Source organism: Naegleria fowleri (genome assembly GCF_008403515.1).
Source record: "Naegleria fowleri strain ATCC 30894 chromosome Unknown tig2, whole genome shotgun sequence".
Classification (NCBI taxonomy): Eukaryota; Heterolobosea; class Eutetramitea; order Acrasida; family Naegleriidae; genus Naegleria; species Naegleria fowleri.
In genome coordinates, this window is record NW_025407934.1 from 130753 (window position 1) to 154296 (window position 23544).

The window sequence follows — 23544 nt, forward strand, 5'->3', positions numbered from 1 at the left end:
TCACTCTTGCCTTCAAAGAGAGGAAAACAATGTTTTCTTTTTGAAAGTTCCTTTTTCCGGAAATTCAAAAAAATGATCAAAAGCCAAACTTCAACCACTTCGGAAGAAATTCCTCTCGCCTACGTCTCCTCATCGGATCGAAAATATGACGTTACAATATTTGGAGCAACAGGTTTCACGGGTACCTTGATTGTACGATACTTGATCCAGAGATTGGAGAGAATGGACGCTGTCGTGAACTCGAGAAGATTCTGTATTGCCGGAAGAAACGAGAGTAAATTAAACAATTTAGTAACTGCTCACAATATTAAAATGTCTGAGAAGGATTTGAATCATTTGATCATTGATGTGATGGTTATTGAAAAGATTGAGAGAGGTTCTCCGAAATTGTTAGATTTGACCCGGAATACCAAAGTCTTGCTTAATGTTGCTGGACCGTTTATTGCTTGTGGAGGTCTCGAGATTGTTGAGAGTTGTATCGAAACGAGAACTGATTATTTAGACATTACAGGAGAGCCTGAATTTGTATTGGAATCTGCTGCAAAATTTCATGAAAAAGCCAAGGAAAACAATGTTAAAATTATCCATTGTTGTGGCTTTGATTCAATACCTAGTGATTTGGGCACAAACATAACGTTGAACATGATCAAGAAGAAATTGGAAGATGAAGGAGTGTTGAGCCACACTCATAACACAACTCCACAACAATCGAATAGCTCACTTCCAGAAACAATTGTGGCCACTAATGGATACCTTTCATTCAACTTGCCAGGCTTTGTTTCGTATGGAACATTTAACACATTGGTCACGAGTTTGGAGAATTATAGCATTTTCAGTGGTAAGAAAACAAATGAACAACAAGTTCAAAAGATTGCCAAAAAGAAGACCTACAGTAAGAGAGGTACAAAATATCACAAAGATCTTCAACATTATATTGTTCCTTTCTCGACAAGTGATCCATTAGTTGTGAGACGATCCAACTTTCTAATTGGCTATGACTCAAAATTTAGTTCTCATCCAAGTTCTTCCTCCAATTCATCCAAATCACCATCTGAAAGAGTATTCGAGTATAACAATTACTTGCAAATTTCGAACCTTTATTATTTATTTTTAATGTATTTATTCTTTTTTGTCATGCTCATCATGACAAGATTTTCATTGGGAGCAAGATTTCTGAGATTCCTTTATTCCTTAAAGAAGAACCCAACACAACAGGAAAGAGATGAGAGCAGTTTCGACTTTGTATTTGAAACATTTGGACGTGTCCAAGATTCAACCACTTCTGAACCTGCGCTCTTCAAATGCAAAACTCGTGTTTTCAACAACAATGATCCAGGCTATACTGAAACAGCTGTCTATGCTCTCGATAGTGCACTCTTCCTCTTGACGAATCCACATGCACAAACTGCAAGTGCTGGAGTAGTGACTCCAAGTGCTGTATTTGGAGTGGAAAGTTGTGGCGATGATTATTTGAAATGTTTGGGACAACACACCACTCTTAAATTTGATTTTGTCGAATTCAAATGTGTCAAGGCATCCCAAAGGAAGGAATATGAAGAATTGAAGAAGGAAATTTCTCAATTTTTAAAGCTTGATTAAATCCCATCAACAAATATTAGAACAAAATGCAATTCAAGTTTTGTTTTTCGTTGTCAACAAATTCCAAAAGACAAGAAACTCGAAAATTTTTCATTTTTAAAAATGCTCGAAAAACCTGTGAACCATCTCGACTCCAAAGCCTGTAACGGAATTAACGTGAGAAGACGACCAGAGACTCAACAAGTGTACTATGAACAATCTCCTGCTTTGATGGAATGTGATAAGACACTTCAACAATTACAAAATTGTTTGGCTAGTACAAATTCAACCATGGAGTCGGTGGATGCTTCCTGTAAGCAAATTTTGGAATCAACAAAATCGGCTTGTGGACTCAGAAGGTAAATATTCACGATGGTTATTGATTATAGTACGATGATGGTGATGATGCTATGAATTTACCCTCTTGATGATGATGGTGATACTGCTTTTTGATGGATATGTTTGAAAATATAATTGGAAATATAATATTTTGAATGACTTGTTATCATGATGATGATGATGATATTATTGCACGGACGATTTTATTACAATTTACTAATGGAATTTCATCCAATCGATGCTTTCAAATTGTTACGAATTCGCCCGTGATCCATTCTTTGCTGAATTACATCTCCCGAATGTTCAGACTGTTGTACGTGCCTGATATCAAACCTAGAGTTCAAAACTTGACCATTTAAAACAAGGTGTAATCAAACCGGGTCCAGCTCAACCACTACTGGTGAATTTTACAATAATATGATACCGTTTACGTTCCATTATTACTTTTACTATGGATGATGATGATGTTCTCTTTCATTAATAAAACATAAATTCCTCAAGTGGTGCTTTTGATGACCAAAGGTTCGATGAGTTGATGATGGATTAATAATTTTCAAAAGCAAACAGAAAGAAAAAATAAGCAAACCAAACCATCTTTTCATCAACAACAAGTTGTAGTTTGACATGTCTTCGGCAGGATCTTCATCATCATCATCGGAATCATGTGAGGATATTATTGAAAATATTGATATTATCATGAACGATGTTTGTAGATTTAGGAGCGTTGTTCAGAAAATATTCTCGGATGTTAATCCTCATAATCGATCATTCTTGAACGTGAGCACTCCTTTGACAGCAGGCTATTCAGAGGTACCAGTTGTACGGAATCAAATCTCAACTCTTATTCAAACTGCAAAAATACATTTGGATAATTTAAAGAATATTGATGCCCGTCTAAAACAAAAGAAGACAGCCACTCGAGCGATTTTGCTTGGAGAAGTGGATAGATCGGGAATGGACAAGATGAAAAACAAAATTGATGCTAACTTGCAAGTAATTTCGAAACATTTGGAAAAGAAAAGATTCAAGGCTTATGATGCTGAAGAATCAGAGGAGTTTGAGCCACCGAAGAAAGGAAAAACATTGGTCTCTCCATCCTCAAAGATTCAAAAAATTCTCCCCAGAGATGAATCTTCATTCAAGGATTGTGGTGAAATATTAGCAGAGCTAAAAACTGGACGAACAAGAGATTTCTTTTCTATGGTGGATTTGGTTAAAATCACCAAGACAAGTGACAATTTTTCATCAGCTTATGTAAGTTTGCTGTTGTTTTTTTGATAGGCAAGACAACATTTCTTACTATAATTTTTCATTGCAATTACAATGATTATATTTCACAAATAATCGTGCCATTGGTGTGTGACTTTAATGTACCCTAGATCAAACTTAGTGAGCTATTTATTGTAAATATTATTTTCAAAGATACCGTTCCTTTGCAAGCAACTGTATTCTCTGCGGATGAACCAATATTTGAAATATCAGCGTCGAAACATAAACTCAATCGACAAATTAGTAAGATATGCTGTCAAGCATTGGAATATTATCGCTCACATCCAGTATACAAGAATTATCCATTTCAAGCTTTTATGGTATGTTTTAAAGTGACCATGAATAACTTGTTCACGTGTTGACCATTTCAAAATTTAGATTTATTTTGCCCACTATAGACGTATCATGACAGACAAGTGTGGATATTGTGACACGATGATGGCCCCACCAAACATTATGGAATTACCATACTTTAGGGATTTTGAAACAACGAAAGCTTATCACATGCATCACATTCCAGTGAGTAGGCGTTTTGATTTGGGACTTCCTGGTACTGAAGAGTACAAACCAAAAGATTCCACAAAGAAAAATTCCACCACAACATCCAGTGGCATTAACACACCAATGAGTGTTTCAGCAAGTCAAACGCCAGTTCAAACATCCAAGATGGATGTGACCAGTGGGGCTGAAGAGTAACAAGTTTTTTTGACCAAATTGTAATAAAATTGATCTCGAGATGTGCTTGAGTTGTCTTTTGTTGACAACAATAGTGCTGACCTGAATGTTTAAGTGTCATGAAAATTCAATCACTATTTGGAATTATGATCCAACTTTTTGTAACTATCTAGTAAATGATGTTCCAAAGCTGGTGCACCCTTTTGCCTTGGAGTTTCCAATCTATTTTGTCCATTGATATTATTTGGAATGCCCAATGAATAATGGATCCACTGCTTTAACAAATTTAAATTCTTTACAATATTAAAAATCTCCCAAATAAACACTTGAATTCTTTGAATGGGAGATAATTGTTCAAAGTGTGTGTAATTTGCGACTGATGCTGGTGATGATGAAGACGATGAAGGTAATTTACTCTTCGAAGAGTTTACATTCTTTTCTGACTCATTGGAATTTTCACGACTTTTTTCGGACGACGTGTTATGATCATTTGTTGTTGCTTGTCTCTTCTCCTCTTCATGTATTTGTTGTTCCTGTTGTGAATTCATCTTGTTCCGAAAAGGTTTTGAAATGAAAGAATTTTCGAGATTTTGATGAAAAGGCTTTTTCGAACGAAAGTTTTCAATTTTTTTTTGCTTTAAAAAAATGCAATCTCGTTCCTCGTCCTTGTATCATCACGGAAAGAAATTGTTCTTGCTTTCATCATCACCAGTGCTATCATCAAATGTGATACTGGGAAATAACATGGTTCATTCTAGAAATTCCCTTGCAGCTATTAAACAAAATGAATACAAATTATTATTATTGAATAATCATCAACAACAACAACACCGTTTTTATGCCGATGAAGCAGCCGAGGAGGAAGAAGATGAAGAAACAAAACTCAGAAGACAACTTGAAAATCTTCCAAAACCAAAAATTGACCCACTTTTAATTCCCCGAAGAAGAAGAGGAATCACTATGGAATCGTTTTTGAAGAATATTGGCAAGGGATGTGAGGAACATATTGATAAATTCAAATCATGGGAAGACTTGTTTACATCCAAATCTCTCAAATTGAAGGCAAAGGAAATTCCAGTGGCTCAACGTCGTTGGATTTTGAAATGGTTGGAAAGATACAGAAAGGGAGAAGTTCCAGGATTCCCACAAACATATTTGAAGTAAACTCGCTCCGAACAACCTTTAAATTTATATTTACGTCTATGCATGAACAGAAGAAAGACTTTTGTAAAAGTGATAGTAATAGGAATAGGACGCAAAAATCGATTAGTAGGCATATTATTGGTAATCATCTCAATAAAGTTTTGACATCATAAAATCATATCTTTGGAGAACCTTATTCCCACACAAACTTATTTGAAGCAGTACATTTATCAAACCCTCAAAGATATTCCATTTCAAGTCTACAAAGAGCATCCTCTTCTGCCAATGCATGCACCATGTAAGGCGAAAGTACCACACCTGCATCAATCCAATCACTCAATAATTGTTGAATCCTATGAACAAAAGAGGGATGAGTACAAAATACTCGAATAATGGAAGGTTTCTTCTTTGTCTCATTCAAGGCCAATACTGATTTGAGGGCATTTGCATCAATGCTATCAATAGCAATTTCAGTAGTTTCTTCTGATAAGAATGGCGAACACTGCAGTTGGTTCCATTTACCATTTCGTATTAAGAAGGTTGAAATGACAAAGGAAGGGGTCACTTTCAACACTCGAATATTGGTTGCCATCCATGGAATTACAGTACTACTACTAACATCTCCACTATGATGAGGTTCAGAGACCAAAGAGACATCCTCTCTGACATCAAGTTTCGGTAACTCTTTCTCCTCCTCATCATCATCACTTGGAATGTGCAACTTTTTCATGAATGCAAAGCTATGAATTTCCACAAGAGCTCCACGCGGTAAATCCTTCACATACATTACCATACAAGGAAGTTGGAAATTTCGTAAAGGATCATTCTTGTTGAACCATTTTCCATCATCATTCATCTTTTCCTCCATCATCCAACCACACAAATTCTTCCTTCTCAACACTTCATTCAGTCGTTCATTCACTTTCTGTCTCAGCAGCGTAGAAAATGTCTTTTTCTCATTATTATTGGAATTTGTAACAAGTGTATTCAGCAGTTGACTTTCTTGCTCCATTCGTGTGGCATTCACATACACACAATTTCGAAAACAGTCTCTCAATGAAGTTTCTCTCATTCCATCCAACACTTGAGATAGATTTTTCAAACATTGTTCCATCTGTATTTCCACATTCTTTAACAATACTTGTGGTTCATTCTTGTCAGAAAATTCTTCTACTTGACGAGTGTTGTTCTTTTCCACACAAGTTCGCAGTTCCATCGTGTGTGGAATTAAGGGAATTTGTCCAGCAAGTCGAATGATTTTTTCGTGAGCGCTGGCTTGAGCGTAAGGACCAATGCAGGCTGGAGCCCATTCGGAAACGCTTTGGACAAAGAGGGAGCTGTGCATGTAGGGATGGTTGTGTGTTGTTTCAACTTCATTTCCTTCTTTGGAATCATTGAAGACGCCCATATTTGGTAATTTCCATAAATCCATCAAGCATTCGATATGGATGGAATTTTGTTTTGGTTCGTGAATGGATTGGTTTGTATCGTTCCTTGGTTGTTGATCGTGACGACGAGTGGAAGTTGCAATACATACTCGACTTGGTCTGTTCAATGTATGGCTCTTTAAAAAGAAATAACAATAAGCTTGATTAATGGAGTTGAAATGAGTCATGTCTGAAATTTGGAGTACGCAATGAAGCATTTGTTGAGTGAATTGAGGAATTTCTCGTTCGAGTTTTTGAAAAATGGCGAACATTTCCAAAGAAGGAGAAATATCATACTTTTCGAGTAGTTCAAGAAGTTGTTGTTCATCAACATTGTAGTTGCAACATGCTGTGACGTAGTAGAGATGAGAGGTGGTTGATAAGGAGGCTTTTTTCATGCGAATTTGAACCAAGTCGATGAGTTGTTCTAAATAAGGAAATTGTTTCATGGAATTTTCAATGGAATAATCTGGAATGAAAATCTTGATTTGAGAATGCTCAGCCGAGATGTTTTCATTCTTGTTGAGAAATTGAAGAGGTGTGAAAATTTGTTTTTCTTCGAGATGAAATTCTGAAATGAATAAATGACCAACACCTCCCATGTCATCTTCTGAATTAATGACAATTTCTTTCTTGTCTCTAAATTGAGTTAATGATTTAGATGCGATCATGATGGGTAGGATCAAATTATTGTAAAAAATTATTTTAAATCGTAATTAATAATTCCCAAATATATTTTTTCAAAGACGTACATGACAATTCTTTTTGAAAATAGAGGGCAATCAAGTGTCAAACTCTCATATTCTCCTCCCTCTCCACAAACATTCAATCCAGCGCTATCTTTCAATTTCATAAAAGTTGGTAAAAGTTCAGCCAAAGTTTTTCCGAGGTGTTTTTTTGGAAATAACCCCATGGAAGCTGTTTTGATGAGAATGCAATTCATTCCAGCTTGAATCATTTCATTAAGTAATTCTTCCTGAGGACGTCTCCATAAAAAACATAATGAAATTAATCCAAGTCGAGAGCAACTAGATTTTTGATAATTATTCATATAAAATAATATTTTTAAATTTCCATATTCAGAAATAATCGTATAAGGAATTATATGATATATTATTGAATTGAGAAATAATCATGCCATAATTAATGAAAATTGATTAATTATTATTAGAACCAATAATACTCACACATTTTCAACTCGATTTCTTTGATAATCCGAAAATATAGCTCCACAAGAAACAGCATTCACTTCTGGCATTTCTTCTTTCACTCGTTTCAATAATTGATATAAATTTTCAACTTCATCGTTAGTGAGAGATTCTTTTTTCGAGTCATCATATTCCAAAGAAGTTTGTACCGATGAACCACTCAATTCTCCAACAAAGAGAGGAAGATTCATACATTCGGCAATGGCAGAGATGACGTTGTGTCCAACAGTTTGAAACATCCAACTATCCAATTCCTCTAAATCATGATTCAATAGAAAATATAAATTTAATTGCAATAATATTATTCATCATGTAGTTTTTTTGAATTAAATGTTGTTTCATGTGAGGATGATGATCATCATCATGAATTCAAATATTCGGCATAAGCAATTCCGATTTATAAAACAACAACAGATATGATTCAAACATTCATCATCATTTTGCCAAAACACACGTACGAATTTGAACATTGGGTGGTCTCAAATTTGCCAAGCACACAATCTCGTGTCCATGCTCCACACATTTAACCATATTGTAACACGAGTCTTTGCCTCCACTCACCAACGCACACACTTTCATTTTTTCACCGTGGTGACTCGAAACCATGGTGTTATTGACATATAAATGGTGATGGAGAGGTTAGTCTTGCTTATTAGGCATTAGTTTAATATGAATTGATATGATCTTGCGTTAATAATTAAATAAAAATAACCCAAAGCAAACAGAGCGTTACAACCTTTTGGCGCCTTCCACCAAAAACAAAAAAAATGACCAAATTAGAAAAAACTCTCTGCTCGGACTACCACCAGCTGCTGATATCAAAGCCTAACTCAGTAGATGATACAAAGTCGTTTGAAGTTCCTCTTTCTTGGAAATCATGTGGTATCAACACGGAAGCAAAGAAACAGCTTATGTGTTTGGGAGTTTCTTTGCAAGAACAACCTATACCCTTTCCTTCACTTCCGAATTTCTCTGAATTTAGGGAGTTGTTGCAAGAGTACAAGACAAGCAACTATTCGTCCAATGAAGCAGCTCAAAAGATATTTGAAAAATGTGGATGTTCTTCCCTTCTATCAAATGATCACTGTGCAGCACTCCCATATATGCTTCGTTGGCGCCTTATCCATGTACTAGATCCTTGCGTTGCTTGTTCTCACTCAAGAGATAATGCAAGTGAACTGGAGTTGAGTAGAACTGTTTTCAGCCCATTACTTGGTCTAGCTGCTCTATTTCGTCATTGTCAAACAGATGGGTATGTTTATTTAACATCAATTGATGCATTTCACAAACAAAAGAAATGTGCAAACCAACAAATTAATGAATATTTCTGAAGAACAATTCACCGATGAGATGAGGGAAATGGTTGAGAGGCTAACACCTGATAGATTTGTACAATTCCAATTGAATGAAGGTTCAGAAAACAGAATAAATATGATAAGAGTGATAGAAGAGGACAAAACGAAAAAGACAGAAAACGGACATGATGATTTCATAAAGTTAGTAACAGAATTACGAATGATACACAGCTACAATTTAAGGGCTTGTTTTGTAGACGAAAAACAGGACTTTCATGAAAAATTAGCAACCTATGGAATACTCACAACCAAAGAGACCGTTGAAATTATTGCAATCACTGCAAAGCTTGTCAAAAATGGAAACGAAATTAACATACGTTATTATCTTCACCGCATAGGTTTATTTGAAGGCACTACATCGTTGAATAGCAATTACAATTCAAGATTAGACTTGCGTGCATGGATATTAACAATGCTTAAAAACTGTACAAATGAGCATGAGGAGATTGCTAAATATCTACAAACGCGAAAAGGCAAGAAATCCGGAATATTATTATCAGCTCGTAAATCTAATGAAGTAATTGAAATTTTGCCTGGAGATACACTATGCTTTGCTGATGGGCTAATGATTCATCAAGTTAAGGGAGTGGTTAGTTCTGTCATTATTTCAGAAAAGGAGAAGCATGTTGTTTTGGTTAAGGGACCCTCAGACCATCATTGGTTATATCTCAAAATTCACCATATCCCCATCAAAATTGAAAGACCTTATTTTTCTCTATATCTCAATGATTCAGCAACTTGTATCTTTTATCATGACGATAAACAATATGGAAAGTTTGATAACATCGAAGTGTCATTGCCTGGCAACTGTCTTTCGACAATTTCTCTTTCTAGAGACGATAAGAAAAGAGTGATGATGGATATTCTTTGTGAATTGGAGTGCATCCACTCTCAGAAAATAATTCATAATGACATCAAGCTGGAAAACATTGTTTTTTATGAAACGGAAGAACATGTTCAATATGCAAAACTTATTGATTTTGAGTGCTCTAAGCAATTTATAACATACACATGAATCAAGAAGTCTGCTATTCGTTAGGTAAATCAGTTTTGTATTCTGGATCGGGAACACCAGGCTACTTTCCTCCAGAAAAGCTAGCTGTAAGGAGTATGGAGAATGAAGATGAAATAGATATTGCTCATTCTTTGACACCAAAATCAGACATTTATTCGTTGGGCATTGTCTTCTTGGAAATTATTGGAGACATGAAAGTAAGAACAAATGATGATGCTAAAGAAGCATTGATCGCGGTAGGAAAGGGTGAAATGAAAGGCATGTTGAAAATTTTGAAACTAATGACTGATTCAGAGAAGTTAAAACGTCCCAATGCAACCTTAATCATTGGAGCACTTCGGAAAGTATGGGGGAAAGAGGGAGAGAAACTAGAAGAAGAGGGAAGAAAAAAAGCTACAACGGATTTGACAAGTCACTTTTGGGAATTATATGGCGAGACAGAAGAATTGCATAATGAGTCCACTACATCCTTAATACCACTTGATAATGACTATTTAGAGAGCATATTAGAGTATGATGATGTCTTGTCTGAAGAACAACAACCACCTCTCAAAAGAGGCCGTGATGTTGCTCAGATGGATTCCACAACAAGAGACCGTAAAAAGAACAAGCAATAGAAAATTAAGAATAATCGAAAAATCAACCAACTTGGTCGTCGATCAAGATTACCAAATAATAATGTCTCTGACATGAACTGGATTTGAAATATTAGCGTCAAAATAATAATAATTTAATCATTATTGAAATCCAGTTTGAAAGTTGATCATATAACCATCGTTATCTCTTGTAATAGTTAAATTCTGACATGGGTTCATCCTGGTTATGGGATGCTAACCTCATGTGGCGTAATAAGTTTTTTCGGACCATGTAAGAGTTGATTAAAAAGTAGGCAGCCACTCCCAAACCGCTAACAATTGCTAAGAAGAGAATGATTCCTATCGCAATACCAATATACACTCCCACGGAGGTTTCTATTGGAAGTTCGGTACTGAATACACATGTCTCTGCTGACACTTGTTCGAACAAATCTTGAGGATGGGAGATCAATAAGGCAAAACGTTGTTTTTCAATGAGAGAGGAAGCCACATAGACCGCAACACTGAGATATTGATTGTAAGAGTTGGAGTCAAGAGATTCAACAGAAATCTTCTCGACATTGTTTGTGGAATCTACTTTGGTGATGAAATTACCAGCTGCAACATCAAGATTGGAAATCTTATTGCCACCTTCGAGATTGAAAACGTTGATAAACAAGTTGAGGTCATGAATAAGATTGGGAACGACGCTGACACTTCCAGGATAATCATACCATGTTAGAGTTGCCTTAAATGCTGGTGAGGAATTCGACATGGTTGATTGCTCTCTTCGCTTGAAACATAATTTGTAACTTTCAGTTGAAATATTGAAAATAGACTCAAAAACTGATAGCCTTACAGACGTTCCATCGCTATTCTTGAGTAGATTTCCAATGAACACTCTCCCAAAACCTTCGTATGAATTTGGACGACCAAGTCCTCCCAGAGGGATTCTGGAAGACTCATCATAGCTCTTGGCAACTGATCCCTCCAATGGTATGGAACTATGGATCAATGCTGCCTTTAACAGAGGTCCACTTGGATTTGGAATAGAATGATAGGTTTGAAAATATTCTCGAAGGAGAGCAGTAGCACCAGCCTAGATTGTCACCATAATATTACCATTGTTAGAGACATTTTGAATTGTGATTAACAACACATATGACCCAATCTCACAAATCACAAATCGAATGTGAATACTTACAACAAGTGGAGTAGCCATGCTTGTACCTGCGTTGGTCATTAAGGCCGCTGAATTTCCTTGTATTGGAGAGAGTCCAGCACTGCATTGAAAAGTGTTGAGATCTCCGTCAGAGTGAGCAGATACAATGCTTTGTCCAATTCCAACGACGTCAGGTTTAATTCGATTTCCTATAGAGATTAGATCATTTGAATCCGTTAATCTCCTGTGTTGAACATGTTGAACTTACCACAGGCTGGTCCTCTGCTACTAAAGTAGGCTAAATTATTCTCATTGTAAATGTTAGAGTTTGAGGTGTACTTGGATTTCATCTTACTTGCACAGCAATAGTTATGGACTATCATGACAGAAAAAGGTTTAGAAAAGGATCATTTCGAACAGATCCATTGTTATCAATGTTTTGAACTTACCTGCATCTTGATTGGTTCCTGTGTAGGCACAACATTCACTCTCCGAAGCAAATGACAAGCCTGCTTCTTTAATCTTGAGCAAAAAGTCCTCGTACTGAACAGATTCTTCCAAGGCAAGATTGGAGGTCATGCTCGCTCCAACAGCAACAATGTTCTTGGAAACAGCAGGAGAACCAACGTTCGATCTTGAAGAAATAGCTCCAGAATTGCCTTGAGCAAAGAGAGCAATAGCGTCTTGATTTTTCCATAGTGTGGTGTCGATATCTTTGCACTGAGAATTGTACTTGTTGTAGATGGAGCAACAAGTGTCCACTCCAAACAACTCTTTGCATTGATTGTTGGTAATAGAGTCACCAGCCTTGAAACCATCGATATCAATTTTCCAACGGCAATTTTGACAGTCATAGGAACAGCTAAAGATCAAGTCTGGTCCACTTCCCCAAGAGTTGGAAAAGATTCTTGCGTTAGAGTAATAGGCTGGCATAAAAATTGCACTCACTGTAGTGGGTATTAATAGTTGTGATTGTCCAGTTTGTTGAATATCGATGAAATAGAGTTTGGCATTTGGAGCTATTCCGTGATACTTGTTCACTGGGTTGGAGGTATCGTTGTGCTTTAAATTTTGAATGGAGCCACAGATTGAGGCTGTAACATGTGTTCCATGACCATCCACTCCATCCTTGTTGTCACTTTTATAGGTCGTGCTTCCTTGCGACACAACAACTGTGTCATACTCCACAATTTTTCGATGCTTTGTATTAAGAGTATTGACTGTGATGGTTGGATTGGAAGAGTCGCTGTTTTGTTGGAGATCAGCGAGAATTTTTTTCAGAACTAAATGACAAGACTGCTACTTACTAAAATAAGCAACTATCCCAATCAATTCCAGTATCTAGATTATTTCATAACAACGATTAAGAATTATAAGGAATTGATAGGTAGTAATGAACAAAAATATTACTAGTACCTGATTTCTGGTCCTCAAAAAACAACTCACCTGAGACGGCTACAATTTGATTCGATCCCAGTACTCCTAGGTCATAAAATGGAGTGGACGACATGGCCACGGATGGATGAGGCCCTGTGGATTGCATCATGGAACTTGCCCGCATGTTCAACAGTCCGAAGAAAGGTTTTCTCTCAATGAAATGTACGTGAGGATTTGATTTGAGCAACTCACTAATTTCAAAAGCCTCGAGAGGCGAGAAAGAAATCTCAATTCTCTCCTTGTCCACCAAATTGAAGTGGGAAATGGCCTTCTTTTCAAAATAGGGACCTAACAAAGATTTCAACTCTTGTGCCACCATTGTGGCCTCTTCTAGCTCCAACTCATCAATCACAGCGTCAATAGATGGAAGAAGAGTGACAATGACTTGCATGTGTTTTGGGAATGGTTCATTTTCTCCACTAGCTAGTCTTGGGGAATCCTGATGAAGACGAGTTTGATTCATTGCAAGTTCTTGGATCTTGGCAAAGTTCAAGTCGCTCTTGAACCTTGGCTCCATCTCTGAGATGTATTCAATGTTTTGAGTGGCATCTTGCCCGACATGTCTGACGAGATCGGAAGTTCTTGAAACCAGTGCGAACGTATCGGCATACCCTAGTGCATGTCCAGCCTTAATATATAATGAAAGCTGTTGTTGGGCCTTGTTGTTTTTGAGTTTGGCCTCTTCTTCTTGAGGATGGAATGGTTTAAATTTGACAATGAATTGAGAATTAGGCTCCGAAAGTGAGGAAACAAATTCCAGAGGTTGGTTTTGATTTGAAATCGCGTCTGAGAGAGAATCCTCTCGTCGCAAGCAGGAGGCGTTGCTATATCTCTTCTTCATGGTGGCTCGAACACTTTTAGCCATTTCTCTTCGGTTCATCAACTCACTCAATCTCTTTGTATCATGAAGCAAATTATTCTCATGTGCCAAAGTGAATACTCGACTCTCCTTTTCCATTTCATTCCGTACATTGTCGTCCTGAATAAGGGCAACGAAGGGAATATTTCGTTGGGTGTTGGTGCTTAATATTGTGGATGTTAAGGGTTCAGCATTTACCATCATCATGATGATGGATGAAGAATTTATATGAACCACCAGCAATATCAACAGTAAACCAAACATCCACACCAAAGCAGAACGAAAGGATGATGATTCTTTCCATGTCCGTTCCTCAGGACATCTGGATGAAATTGGTTCCATTGAGGAACATCCCTCCTCCCTTATCCGAAAAAGATTTTTTTCACTGCTTCTTCTCATCGATGCTTGTGATGAATGTTGCAAAAAAAGTGCTCTTGGAAGGGGTTGTTTTGTGTTGAGCTATTTTTTGGGAACTTTCGACCAGTTCTTCGCTGTGGCCAGTGCTGCTAATGGCGATGAATGGCAAACCATGAGTGGCGGATTTAGATTGGAATCCATGTTCCTTCTGGTTCTGTTTTGCCTCAGTACATGGGCGTTCTCAACTAATTCAACACGGATTATATTTATTCGTGTCATCACTACAACGTCTCAATTAACCACTGCGCCATCAAAGGAGGTAAATCACTCAATCGTCGGCTGTTCGGCTCTGCTTTCAACCTTCAGCACAACATGTTCTTCAACATGTTTCTTGAGAATTATTGAGCAAAGTCATTTTAAGTGAGGTCTCCTTTTCTTGCCAAAATGCGCACCATTCCTATTTTGAGTTCCTTCCTTATTGGATTAGGAGAGAGAGAACAAGAGTCATAAAAAAAATTTACAGTCGCTCTCTTCCTTTCTCTCTCTCGATTAAGGCTTGTCAATATCTTGCAGTATCAGCAGGAAACACTAACTGCAACAGTAATCACAAGTAGATCGATCGTGAGGAGTTGCTGTTTCTTTCGTGATTCGTTGTTGTGTTTTGTATCCGAAATTATCATTACTACGTTATTTTGTTTATGAATCCGGGCTTGCTGTTGTGCGAGCTCGGTTCTAATTGTGCTATACTTCTACTCTGCTGAATTTCAAAAAGTAATCGCCGATGATGAATACATCCCTGGGTGGGTCCTCGTTGGCTCCTCCGTTTCATCTGATTAAAAGGAGCTCAACAAGAACGTTGGCCCTTATTTCAGCTGAAGTTCCGACTCAAAGTAATACCTCATCGGCATTAATGGCCAACATTCCAGCACTAGTGAAAGCAAGTTGGGGAGAATTAGGGAGCTCATCAAATTTGATGCGGAATTCCCTTCAACAACTTCAAATTCCTTCAAGTAACAAAATGCAAAGCACAACTACTGGTACCGTTTCTTTAAATACCGCACAGCCGTTATCCAAAAGCCACAGTATCATCACTCCCAGCAAAACAGAGGTGTCACATGCCAACACAAATTCTAGCAGCATTAAACCTGTTAGAAGGAAAGAAAGTGCCAAACCTGTGGTCCCTCATTTAAAGATACCAGAAAAATATCAAAATTATGCGGCATTTTCACAACTAAAATCACCATCGAAACCTACAAACAGTGCCAGAGTGGCAGACCTTGCCTCTGACTCTGTATTCGTTGTGATAACTGGAGATGTAGTGAATGAGCCGAAAAATCAAGATCAAAAAAACCCTGTAAAAAAGAATTATGAAATTGTTCAATTTGATAAGAGTTTGCAAAGAATCAAACAAGTGATACCGTGTGGATCTTTTTCAATTTTTGTGGCGGAGGCAAGGGAATCTGAAAAGGTTTTTATTTTCTATAAGGAAAATACGTTACTGCATCCCACGAAAAAGGTGGAAAATGTACATAGTAATGCCTTTTTATATTGTGGGCCTAATTTTCATTATCAATTAAGGGAAATTCATTACAAGACACTTATTCGGGATCAAATGCTCCTTGAGAAAAATACAATTGATCCATACGTGTTACAGGATACTAAAAGTTTAGAATTGGTAGATATTTATGGGACTCAGAGCTCATTCATGCTTCGCATGAGAAATAATTTATGTTTATTTGTCCAGTTTGCTGAACATGCAGACAAGATTAGATTTTCGTTTTTTGAAGAATATGCTGGTGGCAATATTGAATGGATTGAGAGCAGTGCTTGCTCAAATACACTAGTCATGTATGCACATGCTAGAGGGAGAACCAATTATTTATTGGATTACATGGTATTGGAACCTGAACCTCACAGAAGAAAGCTACCTCTTCCTGACAGGGTCTCTCAGCAAGACATTCGAATTATCCGAGTTGGTTTGAATAGAGTTATGATTGTCACTCAGAATAACAAATTGTACATTTATCGAAACGAGAAAAAGCATCCAAGTGTTGACTCCAAAGAGGATCATTTTGAATTAGTAGATTTCAAGTGGCCATCTCCAATCAAGCAAGTACGATGTGGCGGTCATCACAATCTTGTACTATTACAGAATGGAGCTATATATGCATGGGGCTTCAATAATCTTTTTCAGTGTGGGTTTTTCGAGAATATTAAGAACAAAATACCTAGCATATCGATTACACCTTTTTACATACCAAAAAACATTATTCCTTCCGAAATTACAGACATACAATGCTCCTTTTTGAGCTCTGCGATTGTAACAAATAATGGGGTGTACATTATTGGTGATCTCACTGCTAAAGCCAACGCATACGCCAAATCGAACGAAGATTTACGATTTTTGACACTTCCTTTTTCCAAGTTTAATTTTTTGCTGAATGCAGCCAGCGGAGGCGCAGATCATTTTGTTCTTTTTCCTCACAACGAAAACAGTGAAGGTTCCCAAGGCTATTTTTCCAAGAACTTGAGTGAATTGCTCTACATTGAACCATCCATTATTCCCTCTGTCACTTCTCGCTCCAATGGTTCCAATGATTCCTCCTCTTTCAAATATTCATCAGATTTATCAACCAGATAAATGTTTGTGCCTTGTCAACGTGGATGTATTGTGCAGCTTCTTTGAGAGAGAATTGGATAGGCAGTCATTAACTTGCAAAGTACTGCTCTTTTGTGGTTAAGATCGTCTGCGAAAAAACGAATTTCAACAAGTCCAAAAAAATGAGCAACAAAATTGGGAACGTTGTGGAGAAGTGGACCATTTATTATGAGAAGGGTTCGGGATTTCGAGTGGAACAGGAATGTGCTCATCATGATTATGGAAAATTGAATGCTCATTCTGGTGGTGCTCGAGCATTAATGGCAAAAGAGAAATTAATCACGCGAGATGAATTTATGCAAAATATTTCAAAATTTAAATCCGAGACGGAGGCAGCCTATCAACCCACACATAAATTGAAAGGGAAAGAATTAGAGCTGGATAAAAAAGACACAGAATTAGTAAATAGACAAATTGAAATGTTTAACACACGACTCATGAAAGAAAAATCAGTCTCTCTTGTTTTTTCTGAGGACATCAAATTTCAACCTAAAGTGGATTGGCCAACCTGCGCAGAAAATATACGATTAATGTCAAGGAGTAAAAAATCGTTGGATTATGAGGAAATCAAACGAAACTATGAACGAAAATTGGTCGAATATGAAAATACTTTGAAAGAAATTGAGATGGAAAATATGGAAAAACGAAAAAGAACTCGCTTCTCCAATTTTGCAAGTATTACGCGAGATCGTTTTGAGAAGGCTGAAAATATTAGGTTCAACAAAACTAAGAAACCAAAGAAGCTCAAAAAATCTCAACCAGAGGAAAATACAGAAACTAACAAGAACACTGAGTACCAAACAAACGACAGTAGTAGTGATGACGACGAGGATGAGTATGCCAAAGAATTTGCCTCATGTGTGGTAACCTACGACTCGATTATTGAATTTGCAAAGGAAGCAAAACAACGAGCTGAGAAACGATATCTAGAAGAGCTCAAAGATGGCCTTCCCCTCTACGATCTATAGGCACCACCCACAATTTTGTTGATACAAATAATGAATGTAAATTTCAAATCCAAATTATTATAAATTATAAATTTTACAAATTATCATTGTTTTCTTCGAAGTTGTGAAGAAGCTGTGGTTGCAGTCGTAAGATACTTGGCAGAGGATGAGAGATTACTCGACCTATAACCGGTGGTGGCATTGCTGCTATATCCATTGCTGTTTGTGTGATTGGGTGAGACGTGACCTGTTGCATTCGCAGTTCCACCTGTTCCTAAATTTCTTCCTCCCGACAAATATCCTCTCGACACTGCTGGTGCATATGAGACATTTCGTGACGACCTTACAGTCACAGCTGGTTGTTGTTGAGATGATGACTGGTGATGCTCTGCAAAATTTGATGCTTTTGTGTAGGAAGAGGAACTTGTATGCATTCCCAACTTGTGTGCCTCAGGTAGAGTAATGTTGTTGGAACTGTTGGATTGAGGGAGAAACTGAGAATGTTCTTGTTGAGATGGCATCAGAGCACTAGAACTATTTTGCTGTGATAAAGAGACTTTTTGATTTTCCATTTGTTGCTGTTGCTCTTCGAGCCATGATTGAGCATTTGTACTGATGGGCATATTGTTCTGATGGAAATGAGTCATATTTAAGATCATATTCAGCTGAGTTTGTCACGATCAATCAAAACTACTTACAATTCGCTTGATGGTCCAATCAAATACGTAATCCATCTGGTAGCCCTCACGTGTGAATAAATCTCTAAATAATTTTCGAAGATAGGCATAATCTGGCTTATCTTCAAACCTTAGTGACCTCACATATTTCAAATAGGTCGAAAATTCAGGTGCATAGCCTTTGCAAAGAGCTTCAACTGTCGTTGACATTTTCTTTTCGCTAATAAGATCATATTTTTGTTGCTTTGATTGGGCTTTTAAACCTTGCCATGGTAAATTGCCTCTAAGGAAGTACATGAAAACATAACCCAAACTCTCTAAATCATCTCTTCGTGATTGTTCAATACCTAGATGCGCATTTATAGAGGCATATCGCGCTGTACCTGTTAAACTCTTATTATCTTTGAATGGAATGTGAGCATGCGTTTTGCTGTCTCTGTATTTCTTTGCGAGTCCATAGTCTGAAAAAGATATAATAAACCACACGATGAGATCATGATATTTACGCCATGTTTGTGATACAAACCTATGATATAAACATGATGACCCTTTTTACCAGTTCCCATTAGAAAATTATCGGGTTTAACTGTTTTGATAAAAACACATTACGGATAAATGTATTTGGCAATATTATAAATATGAATTCCAAGAATAAATTCTAGTTGTTGTGCATGACGATGTACTTACTGTCTCTATGAATGAAATTTTTAGAATGAAGGAATTCTACTCTCGAAATCATTTGATCAGCTAACATTAATACAGTTTTTAACGAGAATTTTCGTCCGCAAAAATTGAATAAATCTTCCAAACTTGGTCCGAGAAGATCAATAACCATCACATTGTAGTCACCTTCTACACCATACCATTTGACACTTGGTATGCCAACAGCGGGTCCGCCTAGGTTCAATAATTTGTACAATCTAGACTCGTACAATAATTGTGGATGTCGTGTCTTTACAGATTCTAACTTGATAGCAACTTTCTCTCCGCTTTGGATATTGGTTCCTAAAAGTGATTAAACAAGATCACGAAAAAAGTTTTCATCATGATGGTTGTATTCATAGTCTTCATCAATACATACCTTGATAAATCTCTCCGAAACTGCCACTTCCAACTTTTCGTCCCAGTTTCCATTTACCTCCCACTCGCAAATCCATGATGATCCAAAAAAGTATTTACAATAATAATATTATTATTACTTGTGGCACGGATGATGATGAACAATTTTTTGATGATATTTTTCTAGTGCCGGTGAGTCCGAATTAGAGAGCTCCTTCCAACTTGTCCTTTGATTAAATATTAGGATGACGAGGATAAAATTATACAGAATCGATCTATATTTTTCAGAGTTTGCTTAATCTCTCAGTTGCAAGATGCTCTTGCAGATTCCGTTGAGAAAAATCTTCTACAACTGTTGTTCGTTTCTTCGTGTTCACGTTCAGTAAGCGAAAGCAAAAACACGCGAAGATTTCGTAACCGTATTTTTTTCAATCGTTTTTTTGGCGCCAACAAAATCAACAACCAGCTCCATTGACAATCTTATTCTTGAGGTACAATCAATTTTTATTTACAATTAGTGGTATTGTGGCATCTATTATTACAGGATAATTATGGTGCGGAATTTGTGTGAATTTGGTTGAAACTCTGGTCAAAAATGGGGAAGTTAGAAGAGGAGGAGAGTTAGAGAGTTCAATTAGGGAAGTTAATGTTAAACTATGCATGTTCTTGAAAAGTGTGATGCTGCATCGTTGTTCATGTCAACACACTCAGTATCATGCAACCATTACACATCGTACATGATAACATCTTCGTCACTGTCTTCGTCGTCTCTCATAACTATGGAAATATCTGAGAAGCTGTTGTTTGACTCTTCGTCTTCATAAAAGGCAGATCGATACAAATTGCAGTAGAATTCATTTAGGTTTCTCGTTCTCTTCTCCTTAGAGTACAAATAGAAGCTACATGTTCTAAAACCTGCAGAAACGCAATAATCCAAATGAGGGTATTGCTTCAGCTTGGCCGAAATAAATGGCTCATGCTGAGGTCGAATATTATACACAGGTTGATCCTTAGCTGTCAATTGCTTGCAACTGTTATTTCCACACACATAGACGTCTCGTGTCTCTGAGACAGCAATCATTGAGTAGAATCCAACAATGTCACGAATTTGTTTTCCACTGAGAAAATCACAGAGCACAAAGCCATCAGTGACATAATTAGAATTTCCATTCACAAACTGTTCATCTAAAAATAATGCTCTATCATTGGCAGTTCCACACACAAATACCTTATCCTCTCTAGTTTGAATAAATGTTGACAAGCTTCCACACCAAACGTTTTTGACATATCGATAAGGAATGGATTTTTTAACTTCACTTGAAAGATCGTTGCTTGTGGCTTGGTTATTGCTGTAGAACGGTTCGAGAGGAGCAAAGACTGGGTACTTCTTTCCAATAGCATTGAATTGATTGTCGCCAGCTGCATACACAATTCCGTCCTCAGTGAGGAAGAGAGAATGGTGAGAACCAGCAACAATCTTTACAATCTTTAGTCCTTTTCCACCATCATTGCACAATCCTCCCTCTTTAAGGACTGTGACTGGGCGGAAACCACTAGATACGTTCACATGATTTGGAACGCAACCTATTTGATTCTGAACATTTCTTCCACATGCATATACAATACCACTTTCTGTTAAGCATAAGGTGTGATAGTATCCACAAGCAACTTGCTTAATTTTCTCTCCACCGAATACAGATGAAGGGATTATTCGAGGAGTACCTTCACCAACACTCTTCTCCTAATTAGTATTTTACACATTAATGGAAAGAGTTTACAAAAATTTCAATATGTCAATATATGCGATGAAAATTTCAATTCGAGTACTTACACATCCAATTTGACCATCTCCATTCTTACCCCAAACAATAATTTCACCGGTAGACATGAGAACAACAGTATGTCCTTCTCCACTCACTAATTTCTTAATATAATAACTTGGTGTAAGGGGAAGTTTTGGAAGTGCTACAGGTTCAACATGATCTCTGACTTCATTGGAGTGACCAACGCCTAATTCTCCAACGCTGTTTGATCCTGTTGCATAAAGTCCAGTTTTAGTCATATAAAACGTCACATTATACCCACAATCAATAGAAATCAATTCTTTTGGATCGAAAGGAAATAGAGATACTGTAGAGCGTGGTGAGTTTGATTGAGCTGCGTCAGAAAACACAGAGACGGAACTTCCAGTACCATTTGGTGTTGTTGCAATTGGCTTTGGTCGTTTGGATTCTTGGTCTGCTTTGACATGGTCTGATAATTCTTTAGGAGTAATCCAACTGGTACAACTCATGGATTGCACACAAAATCGGCTTGTGCTTCCGCTTAAGAATATTCGTTCAGGTAATTGTTCCAAGGTTGCAGTTGAGCAAGGCATTAATTGACCAGTTCCTAATACTCCTTCCATTCCTCTCAGACCATATTTTAAGGAGAAGGAATCTCTGAATGAAAGTTTGGCAAAGTCATAGTCTTGAGAGATGCTGCTACTACTACTTGATGAACCCGATCGAGGTCTGCTGAATGGAATGTCTGTTTTGGTAGGTGTATTCATCTTTTTGTTGTTGTGTTCTTCGGAAGAACGTTATAATCGTATCTATAAATAATTGATGAGTGTTAGAGTTGAGGATGCTGTTGTTGTCAGTTTAACTCTCAGGCAAGAGCTTTTCAATGTTCTTTTCTTGTTGTAAATTTACAAGGATTCGGAGGTGTAGTCGTTGTTGTTGACTTGCAAAGTTGAGTCTCTTTTTTCAAATAAAAACAATTCAACTCTCTTTTTGTGCTGATGGTCGAGATGCAATAACCACCAAGAGAAGGATGATGAAGTGAGAGACAAAAGTGGCTGATGGTGTGTCTGCTACGGTGGTGCAACAAGAACCAACCAATGTTGTTGGATGAAATGACGGGTGTTGATTGGAGAGAGACTAAATGTACGATATGAAGAGGAATCACTCTTCTGCAATCGGAGAATGGATTCAAAGGATTCGAATCAATCAGAATTAGATGACTGAATACTGCGGTTTGAGTACTACTTTTGTTCAAAAGATCGAGTCTCAAAATTATATAATTGGATCAGAAGAACCTCACAATATTTGCTCTTGTCCTGTTTTTGTTTTTTAAAAAGTGGGTGCAAAACAAAGTCAAGTTTTAGGCTCTTTTGCTTAGTTACGTTTTGGAGAGCATTTGATCATGTTTGTCATTCGATGCGTTTTGGACAGTTGCTTCAAACAGTTAATGGATGATAATAATTATTCAGAAAGAGCTCACAATCACATCCAAATAAGGGAAAAAAATTTTTGGAAACATTCCTTCTGCAATAAAAATTCTAATGCTGTAAAAGCCTCAAATCGCATGATGGAAGAGTGAACACCGAGAAGGTCCTTTTCTCTCTTCAAATGTTCCTTCAACTTCCTTGTGAGCGTTTCTCGTCTTGCTGCTTGCCAGAGAGCTCAAAACAATTCCTGTCGAATTCAAAACGGATCAAACTTGCAAGAATGGAATGACTTCCAAATGTTGATGATGCTGCAACGGACGTCGTCTGAATCTGATACATTTCCTTTCGTAACTGATGATTTCTAACTTTACCAGCCAAGGAATTGGTGTCAGTAGGAAACAGACATTATTAGGTACATGAATCAGAGATGGCAAATACGAATATGCATTATTGGCTAAATAGGAACATGATTTGACGTGTTTTTTCCAAACGAACGGTCATGTTCATTCTCAAATTCACACAAGGAGGTTGCTTGTTGTGGCAGTAATCGTTTGGATATATATTATTATCCACGACATTTCCAATCTCAAAG

The 23544-nt window shown here is 37.2% G+C and overlaps 12 protein-coding genes across 12 annotated transcripts; 7 read left to right on the forward strand and 5 right to left on the reverse strand.

Annotated features, from left to right (window-relative positions):
• Nucleotides 1–72: 72 nt before the first annotated feature.
• Nucleotides 73–1599, forward strand: FDP41_000329 (uncharacterized protein; the record flags this gene model as incomplete). Its single annotated transcript, XM_044706577.1, has 1 exon — nt 73–1599. The coding sequence occupies one exon, from the start codon at nt 73–75 to the stop codon at nt 1597–1599; it is 1527 nt and encodes a 508-aa protein (XP_044569143.1).
• A 102-nt stretch (nt 1600–1701) lies between these two features.
• Nucleotides 1702–2276, forward strand: FDP41_000330 (uncharacterized protein; the record flags this gene model as incomplete). Its single annotated transcript, XM_044706589.1, has 2 exons — nt 1702–1937; nt 2225–2276. 2 exons carry the CDS (start codon nt 1702–1704, stop codon nt 2274–2276), a joined length of 288 nt encoding a protein of 95 aa, XP_044569144.1.
• A 265-nt stretch (nt 2277–2541) lies between these two features.
• FDP41_000331 (uncharacterized protein) lies at nt 2542–3882 on the forward strand (the record flags this gene model as incomplete). The annotated part of the gene is made up of 3 exons (XM_044706600.1): nt 2542–3171; nt 3297–3506; nt 3565–3882. The coding sequence occupies 3 exons, from the start codon at nt 2542–2544 to the stop codon at nt 3880–3882; spliced, it is 1158 nt and encodes a 385-aa protein (XP_044569145.1).
• Nucleotides 3883–3995: 113 nt separating this feature from the next.
• Nucleotides 3996–4409, reverse strand: FDP41_000332 (uncharacterized protein; the record flags this gene model as incomplete). The annotated part of the gene is made up of 1 exon (XM_044706611.1): nt 3996–4409. One exon carries the CDS (start codon nt 4407–4409, stop codon nt 3996–3998), a length of 414 nt encoding a protein of 137 aa, XP_044569146.1.
• A 97-nt stretch (nt 4410–4506) lies between these two features.
• On the forward strand, nt 4507–5025 carry FDP41_000333 (uncharacterized protein; the record flags this gene model as incomplete). Its single annotated transcript, XM_044706622.1, has 1 exon — nt 4507–5025. The coding sequence occupies one exon, from the start codon at nt 4507–4509 to the stop codon at nt 5023–5025; it is 519 nt and encodes a 172-aa protein (XP_044569147.1).
• Nucleotides 5026–5242: 217 nt separating this feature from the next.
• FDP41_000334 (uncharacterized protein) lies at nt 5243–8245 on the reverse strand (the record flags this gene model as incomplete). Its single annotated transcript, XM_044706633.1, has 4 exons — nt 5243–7070; nt 7184–7459; nt 7619–7895; nt 8098–8245. The coding sequence occupies 4 exons, from the start codon at nt 8243–8245 to the stop codon at nt 5243–5245; spliced, it is 2529 nt and encodes an 842-aa protein (XP_044569148.1).
• Nucleotides 8246–8406: 161 nt separating this feature from the next.
• FDP41_000335 (uncharacterized protein) lies at nt 8407–10626 on the forward strand (the record flags this gene model as incomplete). The annotated part of the gene is made up of 3 exons (XM_044706644.1): nt 8407–8891; nt 8935–9863; nt 10034–10626. 3 exons carry the CDS (start codon nt 8407–8409, stop codon nt 10624–10626), a joined length of 2007 nt encoding a protein of 668 aa, XP_044569149.1.
• Nucleotides 10627–10786: 160 nt separating this feature from the next.
• Nucleotides 10787–14249, reverse strand: FDP41_000336 (uncharacterized protein; the record flags this gene model as incomplete). Its single annotated transcript, XM_044706655.1, has 6 exons — nt 10787–11683; nt 11789–11955; nt 12015–12122; nt 12196–12992; nt 13054–13087; nt 13193–14249. The coding sequence occupies 6 exons, from the start codon at nt 14247–14249 to the stop codon at nt 10787–10789; spliced, it is 3060 nt and encodes a 1019-aa protein (XP_044569150.1).
• A 931-nt stretch (nt 14250–15180) lies between these two features.
• On the forward strand, nt 15181–17040 carry FDP41_000337 (uncharacterized protein; the record flags this gene model as incomplete). The annotated part of the gene is made up of 1 exon (XM_044706666.1): nt 15181–17040. One exon carries the CDS (start codon nt 15181–15183, stop codon nt 17038–17040), a length of 1860 nt encoding a protein of 619 aa, XP_044569151.1.
• A 140-nt stretch (nt 17041–17180) lies between these two features.
• On the forward strand, nt 17181–18026 carry FDP41_000338 (uncharacterized protein; the record flags this gene model as incomplete). The annotated part of the gene is made up of 1 exon (XM_044706677.1): nt 17181–18026. The coding sequence occupies one exon, from the start codon at nt 17181–17183 to the stop codon at nt 18024–18026; it is 846 nt and encodes a 281-aa protein (XP_044569152.1).
• An 83-nt stretch (nt 18027–18109) lies between these two features.
• On the reverse strand, nt 18110–19839 carry FDP41_000339 (uncharacterized protein; the record flags this gene model as incomplete). The annotated part of the gene is made up of 5 exons (XM_044706688.1): nt 18110–18634; nt 18704–19143; nt 19209–19268; nt 19370–19687; nt 19764–19839. The coding sequence occupies 5 exons, from the start codon at nt 19837–19839 to the stop codon at nt 18110–18112; spliced, it is 1419 nt and encodes a 472-aa protein (XP_044569153.1).
• A 626-nt stretch (nt 19840–20465) lies between these two features.
• FDP41_000340 (uncharacterized protein) lies at nt 20466–22292 on the reverse strand (the record flags this gene model as incomplete). Its single annotated transcript, XM_044706700.1, has 2 exons — nt 20466–21482; nt 21573–22292. 2 exons carry the CDS (start codon nt 22290–22292, stop codon nt 20466–20468), a joined length of 1737 nt encoding a protein of 578 aa, XP_044569154.1.
• Nucleotides 22293–23544: the final 1252 nt, after the last annotated feature.